The sequence below is a fragment of the Apteryx rowi genome, unplaced genomic scaffold (genome assembly GCF_003343035.1).
Source record: "Apteryx rowi isolate R43461 unplaced genomic scaffold, aptRow1 scaffold_38, whole genome shotgun sequence".
NCBI classification, from domain to species: domain Eukaryota; kingdom Metazoa; phylum Chordata; class Aves; order Apterygiformes; family Apterygidae; genus Apteryx; species Apteryx rowi.
The window spans coordinates 2523128-2539112 of record NW_020450307.1 but is presented as its reverse complement, the minus strand read 5'-3'; the positions used below and the strand labels follow the sequence as shown (position 1 = coordinate 2539112).

At 38.9% G+C, this 15985-nt stretch overlaps 1 protein-coding gene across 1 annotated transcript in view; it reads right to left on the bottom strand.

Annotated features, from left to right (window-relative positions):
- Positions 1 to 15985, bottom strand: part of RERE (arginine-glutamic acid dipeptide repeats) — a 172303-nt gene that overhangs the window by 143429 nt on the left and 12889 nt on the right. The window contains exon 2 of the mRNA XM_026074072.1: positions 10247 to 10317. Coding sequence (XP_025929857.1) covers positions 10247 to 10317 — 71 coding nt within the window. The remainder of the gene's footprint in view (positions 1 to 10246; positions 10318 to 15985) is intronic.

Below are 15985 nucleotides of genomic sequence, written 5' to 3'. Positions count from 1 at the left end.
CACCTCCTCCCCGTCAGCAATCGGCATGCCCTTAACYGTACTTCATTTATTCCCCCTCTTCCCCCCGCAATTTGCCAGTAGGTCATGTGCAGGAAGGTGGCATTTCTCCTGTTCTCTTGAACAACAGAAAGTCATTGGTGCCACTATCTCAAAGACAGGACTAGAGAACACACTCTTCAAATAGAAAACTGGTCTGCTGTACTCTTAGAATCAAGTTATTCAAGTGCCATCTGACCTGAGAATCAAGGGCAGAAGCCCAAGAATTCAGAAACATAATCAAAACTTCTCTCCCTCCACTGGAAATCACAACGGGAGCATGGAAGAGTGCTGAGCTCATGCATAAATTTGATGGGAAAGACAGCTTTGCAAGATATTTCCTCCCAACACTTTAATCAAAACACCCAACTCTACTTCACCTTCACTCAATCTCTTTGCAACTTCTCTTCATTATTATGAARGGGGGAGAACAGGTATTCTCTCCTGTGATTCTTTATCACATTACTGCTCAAGTCAATAGATCATTTTATACAGCTCATATTTCAACCAATTTTTTACCTTATGATACCTGGCAACAGACAACCACCTTTTAGAGAGCATTCTTTATCCACAGAACGCTGTGCAGGCATTATTGTGGTTAATATCTCATCACTTGATTAAAAAAAAGTGAAGTCAAATATTGGTCAAGACCCATCTCAAAAAACTCACAGGAGATCAAATACAGGAATAAAACCCACGTGAAGAGTCCCAGTCCAGAGCTCCATTCCCCAGTCTGCGAGAGTTCAGAATCAAGTCCTCTCTCATCATAACTTGCCATTAAAATTTCAGCTGCTGAAAAACATTTTTTTAATATTTTTAGGCTTGAAATGTGTAAAGAAACAAGACACAAAGGAATAAACTTTTTTAAAAAAAGAAACAGAGCAGCTCTCCCTAAAAAGCAGAGGAGGACACTTRCACATTAATTAAATTAAAGAGTTATTTTCCTTTTAAATACCCTCTAATGACCCAAAATGCATGCAGGGTGATTTAAAATCAATCACTTTAATCAAAATTACAAGTTCAAATTCTCCATGGATCAGTGTTCAGTGACTACAGAGTCAAAAATGTACATCCATCACATCCCTACTTTTTAGTTGCTCCAAGTCCTGAGTACAGAAAAAAGTCAGTTATCTCATTTACTACAAACCTGTGGATTTCAGGCTCATGCAGAGACCCAACTAGCCAGCCCCTAAGTCCCATTCAGGCTCTCTAAAGAAGCCCTAGGTAGCACACAAACCTCATGTCTGCCTTTTGCATAGGAAAAAAACAAAAAAACAAAAAAACACCATTTGCAAAAAACTTGAAACTCTATTAGACAATCATGAGGTGAAGCTTACTTGGAGCATTTTCCTCAGTGGCTCCATCCGTCTGCATGCTGTATTAAAAGGGGAGATCAGTTGCCTCCCTGGCCACTCAAACACAGATCGCACCCCAGGTATTCAAAGAGCATCCATACAATTTTCCCTCCACACACACTAGCATTTTTGCCCCTCTTACCTTAATGGTAAGGCAAGTAATGTTTGCAAGAGAATTTACCCACAACTGGAGATGAATGCATGTGTGTGCAGATAACCTTAAGTGTCCYCAAGTCCTGAAGTCTTAAGAAAATGGTAGGGAAAACAGAAAGAGTCCAGCCAACTTAACATGGGGTAGGGGAGGAAGAAGATAAATTCCTGATTACAAATATATCTCTGCATGGATTCAGGTGAGATTTCTCTGCCCAAGGCTGCTGACACCACAGGCACTTACCACCTCCCACCACTCACCATTAGAGTCAACTGAAATCCTAAAGCACTCAGGACAAAAACTTTGGTCAGTCTCAGTGATGTTCCACTCATTCAATCACACTTTCTCCAAAGCGGCTGGAAAAATCAAAAACRTCTACTTCACATATTCGGCAATACTCTCCAACTTCACGTATTCTGCATTATTCTCCTCCTATTCTGTTTTATTTTTAAGCATACAGATAGGACATCTAAGGTTAGCAAGACGTATGTGCACGTCGAAGCTGCCCTTAGCCATACCCACCCCACAGCTGTCAGGACAGTTTCACAGCTATGATAACACGGAACTGAAACATAACACCCCAGTGCAGTCATGAACTGCAGCGATCTCACTTTGCGTAGCTGGTGGTGGGACGTTTATTATGTCCTACACCTCCCACATGCTATGCTGAGCATTTTCCACAAGATAAGTTATCACTCTACCTTGAAGAGCAGGATGAAGCCAGCCAGCGAGATTACCCTTTCCCAGCAAAGGTGACCAAGCACACTGAAATTTAGTGATCGCAATGACATTTTACTTTCCTTAAAGAAAACCATTTTGAAAGTGGGAAAACAAATTTCTCTAATGAATTATCTTCACTGACTTATGAAGCGTAACAATGCATCTTTGGAGACCTAGCACAGACACAAGAAAGCACAAAGTGCTCAAGTACCCCCAAATGACCAGAGAGAAAATTTCAACTTCAATAATCCTAAAGGTCAGAAGCATTATTAAACATGACAGATGCCCTCACTATTCAACACTAGAGGATATGGCTATATTTGTTCCAACTCCAATTGCTCTTGCTACATGTAAAGCAGCAAATGTACCATTTAATATCTTTCTTTTTTTTTTTTAATCTAGAAATAACACATTCTTTTTTTTCTTCGCTTTTTCAAGATGACAACTACAGAGTTATTTGGCAGCCAATTACATTAATGCCAGGTGTAGGAAGTAGCTAGGTTTACTTTGGGTAACTAGGAAGAAGCAAGACAGTGCAAAAGAAAGGAAAAGGTGCTGAAGGCTACACTGTCATGAGAAAGGGGCTAACAACTGAGAATATGGGCAAGACAAGTGCACAGAAGGCTGTAAATAAATTCAGTAGTTCTTGTTTCTATAATCAAGTCACTGCAATTAAAGGTGTTCTTATATACAAATTAATAGGTACATATCTGCCTCTTGATAACACAGTGTGACAAAAGSAACCCTAATTATATTCTACCACCATGAGGAATATCTTTTTATTTTATCCTCTTTGCCCAGTATCTGTTCTTGTCTTTGGCTCTCAGCCAGACAGCATTTGGGTGTTTTAATGGAATTTATTTTGATTGTGCTTCCTTTCTTTTTTTTTTTTTTAATTAGGTAAAAAAACACAATAGCAATTTTGCAAAATGAACATGGGATTTCACATTCAATCTTATGTTAGTTCCTGTAATTTTCAGAATTCCCTTTTCTGTTTTATACAGAAGTTAGCTCTCAGAACAGCTTTACAGCRAATAGGAACAATTTGCCAATCGAAGAAAAGCCGAGAACGATCATCAGAGGCAGCCTCCAGGCGCCATCCGCCATGTCATCCCTTTTGGGGCGTACGCAAGCCRCGCGCAGGAGCGGCAGCTCGCCACCGGCAGCAGCGCAGGATGTGCAAATGGCTCTTCTCTTGCAGGAGGGGTTTCAGCAGCGACTCGCAGCAGCCAGATAAAGAGCTCGCAGATCTTTTGTTGGGGTGAATCCGCAAGAGCCTCCAGAAGGGCTTTCATTTATCACGCGGCAAGAAGCCARCAATGAAAATACCCATCGCTGGCCTTCCGAATGCCCAGGGGTGCAAAATCCTCAGCAAATAAAAACAAAGAGGGCGATCACATGGGAAAAAAAAAAGTGTAGATTCTGGTGGGGGGGGGGTTCCTTTTTTTTTTTTTTTCCCCCTCCAGATATAACCCACAAGTTTTAAGGTCTGGATTTGAATTGTAAAAATCTAGGCCATATGGAGGGGAATGGAGGAAGAACTGGAGTTGAGCCCTAAAATTATGTACATATACTCCTAACTCCCAGCTGTTTAATCCTCGTTCTTAACAATGCTACCATCTGTTTTAAACCCCCAAATATGAATGCTCTCTTCCCTTCCAAAAGATGATGGTGTGATTATGACACATGACATCTTAGCTCTGTATAAATTAATTTAGTTCCATTAGTGTCTTACACTATTAAAGCTACTCGGAAAAAGAAAACCAAAAAAACCCCACAGAAATCCTAAACACTCTTTACTTGACAAAATAATCCCACTGATGAAATTACAGATATCTGCCAACATCAACCAGGTCTGAATACAACATGTTCACATAACCCTCTGCGCTCTGGGAGCGCAAGATATGCTGGTTTATCCACTTGAAAATTGGTTTCTGCACCTGTCTTCATATGACATACAACAAAATAAAAAGCATATTGCAATATTTTTCTATTAAGTTCAGTCAAACTCCAACACCCACATTAACCACTAGTTACACATCCACAGAGCAACCATATTCTTCTCCAATTCCAAATTCTCATCTGAAAGACATTCCAAATATCTTGATAATTTAACACATGGAAGGCAAACGAATCAATTCAGCACTTTATAAGAGCAACCTGTTACTACAGAAAGAATTTTTTTCATATATATGTGTATGCACACATGTGCGCACTTATGTGTGTGTGATAAGACCTAAGCCTACCCGTGTACCACATCTTAATATTCATGTGAAAATTTGAAGTGCCATCTGGACAGAAGTTAATCACAAATCTATAGAGAAGACTGTAAAAAGGAAAGGAATTATCAAAATGGATTCATATGCATCTGGAATGATTTTAATACAAAATGCCCAGCAAATCTCCCTGCACTGCTGACAAATCACCAGCTGAGGTAAATCCCAGATAATGAAACATAGTAAGAAAGGCTCTATTTAATAATTTAGTCCCTGTCAAGGAGTTTGTATTGATTCTTGTTTTCAGCACAGGGAGAGAATGTTATCTTCAGCCTTACAGCTCAATGACAGCATCAGTGAATTTAATCACTGTGCAGCTCCTGCCATGCAATCCTTAAACTGTCACCTCTGATTCTTCATCATTCCTTGCTCCTTCCTTCAAAACCCCCCATACCCACATTTTAATATTAATCTCCTGCCCCACACGTGCCCCACTGTAATCACAGCAGCAGCAGCATTTCAAGCTGCTTCACATCAGAGGTAACAGCCAATCTCATTTGCAGTCTAAATTTTTTATTTTAAATAATCTAACATTCCTTCAAATGTCTTATCCGTCTATCTCTTTTATTAGCAAGTCTGCTCAGTCTTAATAGCAAACTTATCCGTGCTGAAGGTAGGATTGTGCAGTCATGGGACAGTGGCTCTAGCAAAGGTTTTGAGTAGAAAGAAAATCTTTCAGCCTTTTCTTGGATATAAAGGAGGAGATGAATCTGCGGAAGCCAGAATCTATATTAATCAGCATTTTTTCCACACCAAAATGGAAAGGTCAAGCTGCCTCATAACTGGCCAGGAAAAATTAGCCACAAATTAATTCAGCTGCGGTTCAGGAACAGAACATCAATTCATCTACAAACAGAATGAAGCTTTTAAATACATAAGCGCTTGTGGCTACAGAAACCTCACCCAGATATTTGCATTCAAAAGTATTATCTCCTATAAAAGTGCACAGAATAACAGATCTTAATTTTAAAGTGTTTGCTAAAATGCAAGACCATATGTAGAAAGAAGGTAAGGGAGAGGAAGCTTACACTGCATAATTCAGAAAAAACGATTTATTTTCATTTTTCCTCTTTAGTCCAGGTAAGACGCAATACTTTGCATTTTATAACCCTTTGGATCACAGTAAAATGATCCCATAGGCCCCTATAGCCAAGGTCATCATACACAGATTTTCTATTACAGGGCACAAGCGGCATTTCACAACTGTCTTTTTATGCACTTCTGCCTTTCCATCCAGACTATAAATTGTTACAAGGCCCTGGGGCAATCAAGCTGTATACTCCATTCAAATCAGGCTTCAAGGAGAAAGCATCACAATCAAGATGCTTCAATCAAGTAAACATACAGGCACAAAGGGCAACTGCATCACAACTAATAATGTTTTCTTTTATATGGCAAATGCACCATTTTTCTGTTTTAAAAGCAATGCAAGTTTCTCTCTCATGCTCAGATTCAAAGTGTAGCCCATTAGCATTTTAAATGTGACACAAAATTAAATCAAAACATGATAAATCAGAAGCATGCTGCTAAAATCCATTTGCTGGTTGGGTTCTCTCTCTCTCTCTCTTTTTTTTTTTTTTTTAAGAGGAAAAAGAGAAACCTTAAGAAGGAAATTTGGACTCACTTATCAAACACTGGAAATTCATACTAGAAAAAGGTATGGATGACAGAATTGGAGGGCAGCTTTGCAAAATTTATTTTCTTTGTATACATTAACTTGTGCCACGGTCAGAGATATCTTGTTAATAATACCAGCAGCTATTTGTTTCTTTTGGCTGTCAGCAACGGCCCTTTGATCATTGTTTTTGTTTAGTTAACTTCTCACTTCACTTCCGCCTATTACTGCAGAAAAAAGCATATAGACTTCTTGGTTGATAGTTTTGCTTTCTCTTTCAGTTTGGACATGGCTTTTTTCCCCTTTTCACTTACAAATCAGTTTGGAACTGCCTTTGTTTCAGGAAACTAATCAGTACTTTATATTCAATATACTTGTAAACACACCGTTCTGTTCTGTGACTAGCTACACTTTCAAACCAGTATTCTATTGTTTGGGAGGGAAATGAAAAATTATTCAGTTCTGCATTACGTTCTGTTTCTTTTCTTCAAAGCACTAATGCTTGGTAATCTCATTTCACTAGTTAAGTCTGCATACACAAAACCGTATTTTCAACACCCATGGCTTTACTATTTTTGATTTTTGAATGATGCACTGCGTAATAAACATTCATATTGTAAGTGTCTTAAATACATGACACAACAATAGCGATGACATCGAGATACTGAGGGTGAGGAGGGCACTATTCTTGGGATAAAATTATCTCCTAGCCATCACTGCAGGCTTTTTTGTGCGCAGCCCACTAAGCTGCTGCTACTGCCTTCTGAGGAGGCAGTTTGCACAACCAGACAGACCAAGAGCTGGGTGCAGAACGCCCACTTTAGGCTCCTCTGTGCGCAGATGGAAATGTTTGCTTTTATCCGTTTCACTGGGTTTAAGGAACAGTCGTACTGGGTTTCTCCCTCACACACTCTCGCAGAGCATCCCCGTGGGCAGGCTTTGTTGCATGTAATGGGCAAGGGGAAAAAAAGGTTACCCRACCCCGTGCCACGTGTAAGTTCACATTATCACAACCACCTCCTCGTGAAGAGCAGTCTCCTTGGCCAGATAATGCCTGGTGTTCAACTGAGAGCCACTTAATGAGAACGCACATGCAGATGTAGTGCCCCTAGGAAGGGCAGGTGGCAGGGCARTCCCCGGCTCTCAGATCCATAGCTATCGATACCAAATAAACTGCTTCCCTGAGAACTTCTGGAATGCCTCCTCGCTGGCAGATCCAAACAAATGGCAGATTATTCAAGACAGCTAGCCCTACCAACACATCCCTGTGAATCAGTCCAGCAGCCTACCTGAACATCCAACAGAAAGCCACTCATTTTCTGAAACGTGAAGACAAAGCACAGAGTCTTTTCTTTTCCCTAATCTCCTGAAAATACAGAGGAAAGYGCTGCCGCCTGTACTGCAAAAGGGAACAGGTCTTGACAAGAGATCAGGATGTCCATTTGACATTGGTAGGATTGGATTTTATTTTTAAACAAKATTTACTCCTGTAGGCAATTCTTTTGGGATGAATCATCAACAACACAAGAGAAGGCTCTTACCTTTTATCAAGCCAATCTAAAGTAACAAGAAGCAAAAACAAAAAACACCAAAAACACCCACCCTACAACACACCAGATACACACACCGCACTTCAAGTTACTGCTTTCCAAAGCTCTTCCTGCAAGTCACTGATGTATGTTAAAACAGAGCACTTCACTTTTTCCTAAATACTTCATGCTAGTTATAGCCTATTAGCTAACAGTAGATACTGCCTCCATTTCATTATAAGTAACAAACTTATAATGTCCAGTGATGATTAAGACCTTACTGGAAAAAAGAAATAAACCTCAATTTACTTTAGGAATGAAAGGAATGGTACTCTAGCCTCTTCCCAAGAAYGACTCTTAGTACATTTTACCCTTCAAGATAGCACAGGTGCATCAGAGACACCATTTACTTTGACATTTTAACTCCCACCTCCTCTTTTTTTTTTTAATGCAAGCTTACAGCCCTTGTTTTGAGCATTAAAATAATAAAAAAGGTCCTATGCCCAAACTGCACCTAGAGGAATAGGAAGTACAGAATAAGACTGATATGTACAGCCAAAAACTTTTAGTTTATGAAAACCATGATAATAACGTACTTAATTAGTAGGTGACATTTCAAAGCTGTTGACTTTTCTTCCCTGCTTCACTTGACAAATTTAGATGAAGGCAAACCAAGACTCTTTTCTTGTTGGTATCTGCCACTAAGAGAATAGAGATTCAAGTGTCCTTTCCACCATACCTCTTTCCTTTCCCCCATTCCCCTAATGGTAAAATCAGGGACAAACACACTGAAGATTAATATTTCCTAGCATAATCAGCAGCAGGGATTTTTTTTTTTTTAAGTTTTATCTCTTTCTTATTTAAAATAAAAAGAAGTTCCAYGTACATATGACACCAGAAATAATAGCAGGAAAATTAAAGAACTCAGAGCAGGCAAAAGTAAGTAGAAAGCAATGATATTATTCTCTCTCTCTTTTTTTTTTAAAAAGCATAAAATTGCCAACAACGCTGCTGTCATCTCCTTTGTGCATGGAAAACATGAGAAAAAAGAAACCATCTAAAACTCAAAAAAAAGGTATCAAAACACACTGCACTACACTTCCCACATAGTTTTGCAGACAGCTTTAATGTGTTGTACTAGACTAATACCTACAACAGAAGCTTCAGTTTTTATTGCTGTTAATACCCTGAGCAATTAATGTAACTCAGCAGGAGCTTCTGCCCAGAATGGCAACTATCACATTGTAATTCAGCATTTCATGAGAGATTCTATTCAAATACAAAAGCACCTGCTAATGTGCAAAGTACAAATGAGGCTTAATGCACCATTAGAACTTGTTAGCTAAAAATCCAGCAACTCCATTAAAAATGAAGAAAAATTCTTTCCCACAGTGTATCATTATTATTCAAGTTAGAAATCACTAAAAGGCAGCAAGTATGGACACAACAAGAAGTTGCTCAAGAAGCAGAGAGCTACCAAGATTTCTGAGAATCTAAAGACATCTAAGAAAAATTACCTGCAGAAGTATGAATACCACAGATAGAGAATGAGCACTAGCATGAACGTAACTTGAAGAAAGTTAACACTGACATCATAAAGAAGCATGCTCTCCTCCTTCACTGCAGTCTCACAAAAAATTTTAAGGAGGGAAAAGGAAGATTTGAGCAAGAAAGCTAGGAAAAGAAAGATGTATTTTGATAGCAACAGACTGTGGGTGACCTACATCAACAGACTATATATTAATAATAAGTGACAGACCTTTCAGTAAAACAACAACAGCAGGAAGATCTGTAGTAACAGAGTTRCTTTTTTCAAATATCCTGCTTACGCTACCCAAAGCATTGCCAAGTCCCAAACAAGCACAGGTGTCGCTTGGGTCCTAGAGGCAGCGGCTTCCTGCTCTGCACTGCGCACAACGCAAGGGGTTCTGCGCATAGCCGTGGCAGGCTGGGAAGGAACACGTTTAAGTGTAAGAATTGGGATAAGAGAAGGCAAACCACAATTCCAGCTCCTCTGTTCTGAGGCAGATMCCTGAACTCTTATTTTTAGGAGAAGCGCTAAAGCATTCTCAAATGCTCTTTTTTTCATCCATAGACATTTGTCACATGGGTCTAGTCTCTTTGCATCATCAGCTGTCAGTCCATCAATAAGCTGAGATATAGCAGTGTTAGGCTGTCACAGTGTACTTTATTTTCACAACTGCACCATGTAAAGCTTATCCCGTACYAGAGGTAAAGGCACTGCCAAACTTAGCTTCTGAGGAAAAACTGTTAACTTACTGGGCCACAATTTCCCCTAAAACACTCAAAGTTAATATTCGTGTGGATTACAAAACCTTACAAAGACAACAACAGCAATTTGAACTGTACAGCCCAGTTAATCAACAAACTCAATCTGTACTAGGACAGATCACTGTCTTAACAGCAAAACAGCTACCGCTACAAAAGTTAAAGGTTTACTCAGAAGAAGCTAYGGGAGGAGACACTGACTAAGAAATACTACCACCTCAGTGGAGAATAGGGTGGGGAAAAGGAGAAGRGGGAGATGTGAAAATTGTCCTTACCAGTTTGAAGTCTTGAATGCTGCAGATGAAATATGGGGTATTCGGCCGGCGACTTTCAATATATACGCAATCTTTAAAAAACAAGATTTTAAAATAATGGAAATTAACTTCTGTACTGCAAAGTAAGAACATAAAAAAAACACGTGAATTAAAAAAAAACAGCCTAAGCTTAGAAAGAGCCACCATGTTCATTTGCATAACATGTAATTTATTCCAAGTATGATCTAAAAATAGAAACTAGATGCTTTATGATGATAAATAAGTGAATTGGCTGCATAAAAATCAACTTTGATTTGAACAGACATTTTGTTAGAAAAACAAAGGAACTCATACAAGACTCTTCTCAGTTTAGTTAATAAAATGACCAGGTCACAACCTATGAACCAGACCAAAGTCAGGAAACTAATCAAATCTCTCGTGGTTAACTTGCTATTAAGAACGCAACACTAACATATTTTCTCTTCTAATTGTAAAGAAAACCAAGGTAACCAATCAGAGATGGAATGCAGTAAACTAAATTAGATTTACTCCAGGGAAGAACTGCGCTTTCTCAAATTACATTTGACATGACAGAGGATGTGTAATTACTTCTGTTTGGTTTTGACAACTGGACTCTACAYGGTTGCTGTAAAATAAGGTGTGTCATATTAAGAACAGTCTTGGCAATAATTGCAAGAAAAGCGGTGCCTCAAAATAAAATTATAGCATGAATGGGAAAGAAGTTTCTGATTAATGATAATGACCTTAGAAACCAAMAAATGCACACACAACTTGCTAGAAGGCAGAGATGCTGCTCCCAAAGCCAAGCAAATATTTAATGGACAGTTATTGTGGTCTCCTTTTTTTATAGTCACATAGATAACTGCTATTGAGAAAACGGAAGACAAAAAACTTCAGCTATTCCATGAATGATTCTCCATTAGCATACCTGTATTTCTAGAGAAAAGTCTTATAAAACCCTATGCATTGCAAAATACTATTAATGTTCTACTTGATGTCTTCTAAAACCTGAATGTTGTTCAGAAAAAGGCAAGAACACTTCATGTTCTTTGTGGAGCATAAGAATTAGGAAGAATGCATCGCCATCATTTATACTGATAAAATGTCTTTCTGGGGGGGAGAAAAAAAAWATATATATATAGTGTATATTTATATATACACACACTTCCTAAATTCTGTTTTCAGAACATCTCCACAAATTTGCAAGCAGGCCATTATTTTGTGCTGTGTCAGCAGTGCACCCTCACACTTCAGTCAAGGTTTCTCAAAACAACTAGTCCAGGAGGAAGACCTGGAAGCTACTATGCTGTGCCTCAGATACAGTAAACCAAATGCAAAACCTCCAGCATCCTCACTATCCATTGAACTAGTACTTTTCTTACCGTGAAATCCTGACAGCAGAACAGTATCTGTTTTCCTCAGTAAGCTAGAAAATAATCTCAACATACTTGTCTCAAATTAAGTCTGCTAAACAGGATAGTTAAATTACATGTTCAATGGAAGGAATTCAAAGGCAAAGTATTCCTCAGTCTTACTGATCCACGACTCCAATCTAGACTCGAAAAGATTCTGGTCTTTAGGAGGTTAYAAATCAGGTTGATGTCAGAGCACATAAGTATCAAAGTCAGGCATAAGGTCACCTTGCCTTCTGCACTGAAAGAAACACTTCAACTGACAAGCACAGCGCACTGTGGTCCACCTCCCTAGAGAACCTGGAAGGTAGCAAACAGCTAAAAGCAATCGCTCCAACTGTCAACAAAACCTTGCCATGAGGGCTCAGTTATCAGGGACATTTCAAACAGAACTGGGAAAATGCTACTTAGATCTTTCTCCCCCCTCAAAAAAAAAAAAAGTTTAGCACTAGTATTATCTAATAACAAACAGAGAAGTTTTTTAGGCAATTCCTTAAATTAAAAAATTAAATCCATGGAGCAGAAGTTTACAGAACAGATCACCTGCTCAGAGATATCTCATAAGCCCATTCAAAAAGTATGAACTGAGGGCTAAGTGACAGCACCAGTGCAAAGAGTAACCTCGAAAATGGACTTGGGACACAGAGCATCTTCCTCCTCTTAAATGCTTATGCCTTGCTACAACACAAGGAGTCACTTCCTGCTCAGTGTTTAGCACATAACCATAGTAACCAACTGATGCAAAGCCAGTAAATCCAAGTGTCAAATTTTATAAGTAATAGTGTTGCAAGTAAAAGCAGGTTCCTTTACCACATTGGTCTCTATCTATCAGGAATTGCACTGTTAATCACTTCACAGCAGCATTTTGATGTGTAGGAGGACTCCAATATCAACAGAACCAAGCAGAATCATGTCCATTCATTCTGGGTACAACTTGCCTTTTCCAAATTACCAATTTCAAATTGTGAATTTCCTGGTTAAGATAGCAGCAGTTGTTTCAACAGGATACCTATGTACATTTTGAAGACTTAAAACGTCATATATGTAATCAACCATCAACACCAAAAGAACCGTAATCTATTTAACTTGTAACTCATGCTTATATACTACTTTTCATCCAAAATCTTCAAAACCCCTTACAAACTCCCAAGTCATAGCATCTCTTGGGAGGGAAGCATCTGAGCTACCTTGCACCACATGCCTCCCATCTCCTCACATTTATACAGGTATGCATCAATCAAGTTCATTCAGCAGGTAAAGCAATTTAACTGTATCAAATTAAAGTACTCCTGCACCACTGTGTTATCCCAGACCGAGATACTTCCTTGACCAATCATTCTATCCAGACAGCCCTCTACTCATTCGAATCAACTGCTCAATATTCCAGGTGGATGTTCCACCACTCATTCCCAGGAAATTTTTAAGGTTTAACTTAGATACTGGAAACAAATACACAACTTCCATGATTCTTTTTCTTAGTATCTCGGTTTTGCAAGCATCATTTTCAGAATGCTATCAGTCAACACACAATATACAGCAAGYATCCTTCTGAAATGGTCTAAACAAAAACACAGAATCTGGAACTGCTATGGATATAACAGATATGTTGATTCACTATGGTATTGCAGCAAAGAAAGGCACACCTGGCTGCCTGCCAACATTTAAAACAAAGATGACATCCAGTTAAGATGACTCCAAAGCAACAGAGAACATAAAGATAAGAAAACAAGTTAATCCAGGTGCAAAGCAATGCCATGAAAGACAGAAATTGGAAAAACGCCCAAAGGAGAAGAGTTATAGATGTATCCACATCAGCTATTCAAAACTCACCATAAAAAAATAATTACTTTCTTTTAACAGAGACGCAAAATACAAATATGTCAATTTAAAGAACAGCTTCTGTGTGGACCCAAGCCACATAAAGGAAAACTGCATAACATTTTTCTAACAACAAATCTGTGTGTATAAGGCTTATGGCCCATGAAACATCAGAAGCGAGCTAGGTCTACAGTAGCCCCTCCTCTCCCTATCCTTAATGCACTGCAATGTGCTATTGCACCCATTTTTTCCATTGATTGTACACTTCTGTGACATTTTAGCTCAACAGAACATGTTATGTAACATAATGACATTAGGTAATGACACAACAAGCTCTCCAAAAGGAAAAGAAGGGCTTTCTACAACCTTCACCACTACAATGGCAAAATACAGAAAAAAAAAGTTAAGTTCCTTGGCACAGCTAGCAGGATTCACTGCCCGTCTCCATCTATGCCCCTTTGGAGCCAGAAAGTGTTTCTATGACACTTGGTACAGATTCATTATGCCTTTGGGCTTGTGACAGTCTCCGCAGGTGTCCCTGTTCCAAAGGGTATGTTAATATTATCATGCAAAAAGCTACTTTTAAAGTTAGAGCTCAAATACATGGGCTTAAAGATCTTTTGGTAAAAAAACACCACTTCACATTTCCGAGCACATGAACCTTTATCACCTTAAAAGTGCACTGTATGCAGGAACCATCTTCACAGCTAGCCTTCTTCTGGGTTTTAGTTACTGAGTCAACACCTGCACCATCCAAGCATATAACACCTTAGGCTCTCTGCACAGCACGCTCTTACACACAAATAGATGTTCCTTGAAAGCCACTGACAAGGAATTGTCTACAGCCCCCCGACATCGCTTCTACAGCCAGAAGCTTCCCCCGCTGTAAGTAAACCGAGTTCCAACGTACACACATTTCCCAGTTCTGACATCCCAGTATTGTACTGGCATACACATTTTCTTTCCCTCATTTTGCTTTCCTTCAAATATTCATCATTTCAGAACACATTTCGGTGTTCTGAGAGAAAAAACATGATATGACAGATTTGTAATAGACACCTTTCTTAACAAGTTAGATATAAAATGAGGACAGAGCCCAGCAGACACCAAGTTTCATTAGTTCATGCACAAACCTCTTAAACTGTCACAACCAACCAGATGAAGCAGGCTTGTATCATCAGCAGTAGTACATGCTCCACATTCAACCAGTGTGCTAAACCACAGTTTTTGTATCCTTATCCCTGCATCATACACTTCCGCTTCCGTTTCATATCCACCACTTCTAACTTAATATGGAGATGGGCAAGAGAGCTGTATTTCTTTACAAGCACTTACCCAACACTTAAGCCTGCAGATGGATTTTATTTTTTTTAACCATTTCTATTGTGGTGAAACCGAATCTAACTGTCCAATCTATCCTCAGTTCTTTGGAAGACAACGATTATCTTCATATATATTTTTATGTATGTGTGTATTAAAAAAGGGCAAAATTACATTATTGGCCCCTTTTTTCAAGGGTTTGGTAAACTCTAGCAGACCTCTAACTACAACAATACATTTGGTATGGTGGTTTAGTACGAAGTTAGAAACACAAGGAGGAATGCACTGGGAATGCTAGATACGTGSTTTTAACTAGTAAAGCATCATCACTGACAGGTAGGGAGGTTTACCGTTACCTCTTTTCCTCCATATGGCTGACAACAAACAAATTGCTAGTCTGATCTTTTAGTGTCACTTCCCGCTGAGCAGATTACAAGCAACACTGCTGGCTCCTTGTCAGAAAACAATGCGCTAGAGCCCTGTTCTGCAATAAATAGTTCAGCCAATTTACTGTGTTCATTTGAAACACATAGGAGTATTCCTGACGCCTGGACTGTAGTTCTTATTTGCCAAATGATTTTATTATGAAGTGTTATCATGGTGAATCCATTTTCTTTAAAGGTTTCTGCTACTGTTTAATGGACTGTCAGTATAATTTAGATTTCAGCTACTTAAACTCATTGAAGCCTGGCTTCTGATTGTACAATAAATGGAACATATTTCTATTCAACAAAATTAATGACAGTTAATTGTACTCTGCAGATCCCAATCTTATAAAAGAAAGTGTTCTGCCATTCAGGCACCAAGCTACATGATTTCCCACACCAATTACTTTTCCACACTTTTCACGCAGGTCCACAACACTTTATACAGCTCCTCTTGAAAGATGCATTCTGATATATCTGGCTTACAATTTTGACAAAATTCCAATTTTCTTAAAGAAAGCAGTGTGCTACCAAAAAAGTGCCACAACTTAAGCAAAGAAGTTGTAGATACTCAGCCACTAACATATCCTGTCTTGAAAGTGGTTTTCTTATTCAGTTAAAAACATGAAAAGGGAGGAAGGGGGAAAGGAAGAGTGCAGTATGCTAAAAAAAAGGCTAATTTCTGAGATCATCAGCTTAAGACCTCCTTCTTCAGCAGCAGATTAAGTATACTACATGCATGCCATTTAAAACAGTCTTTTCCG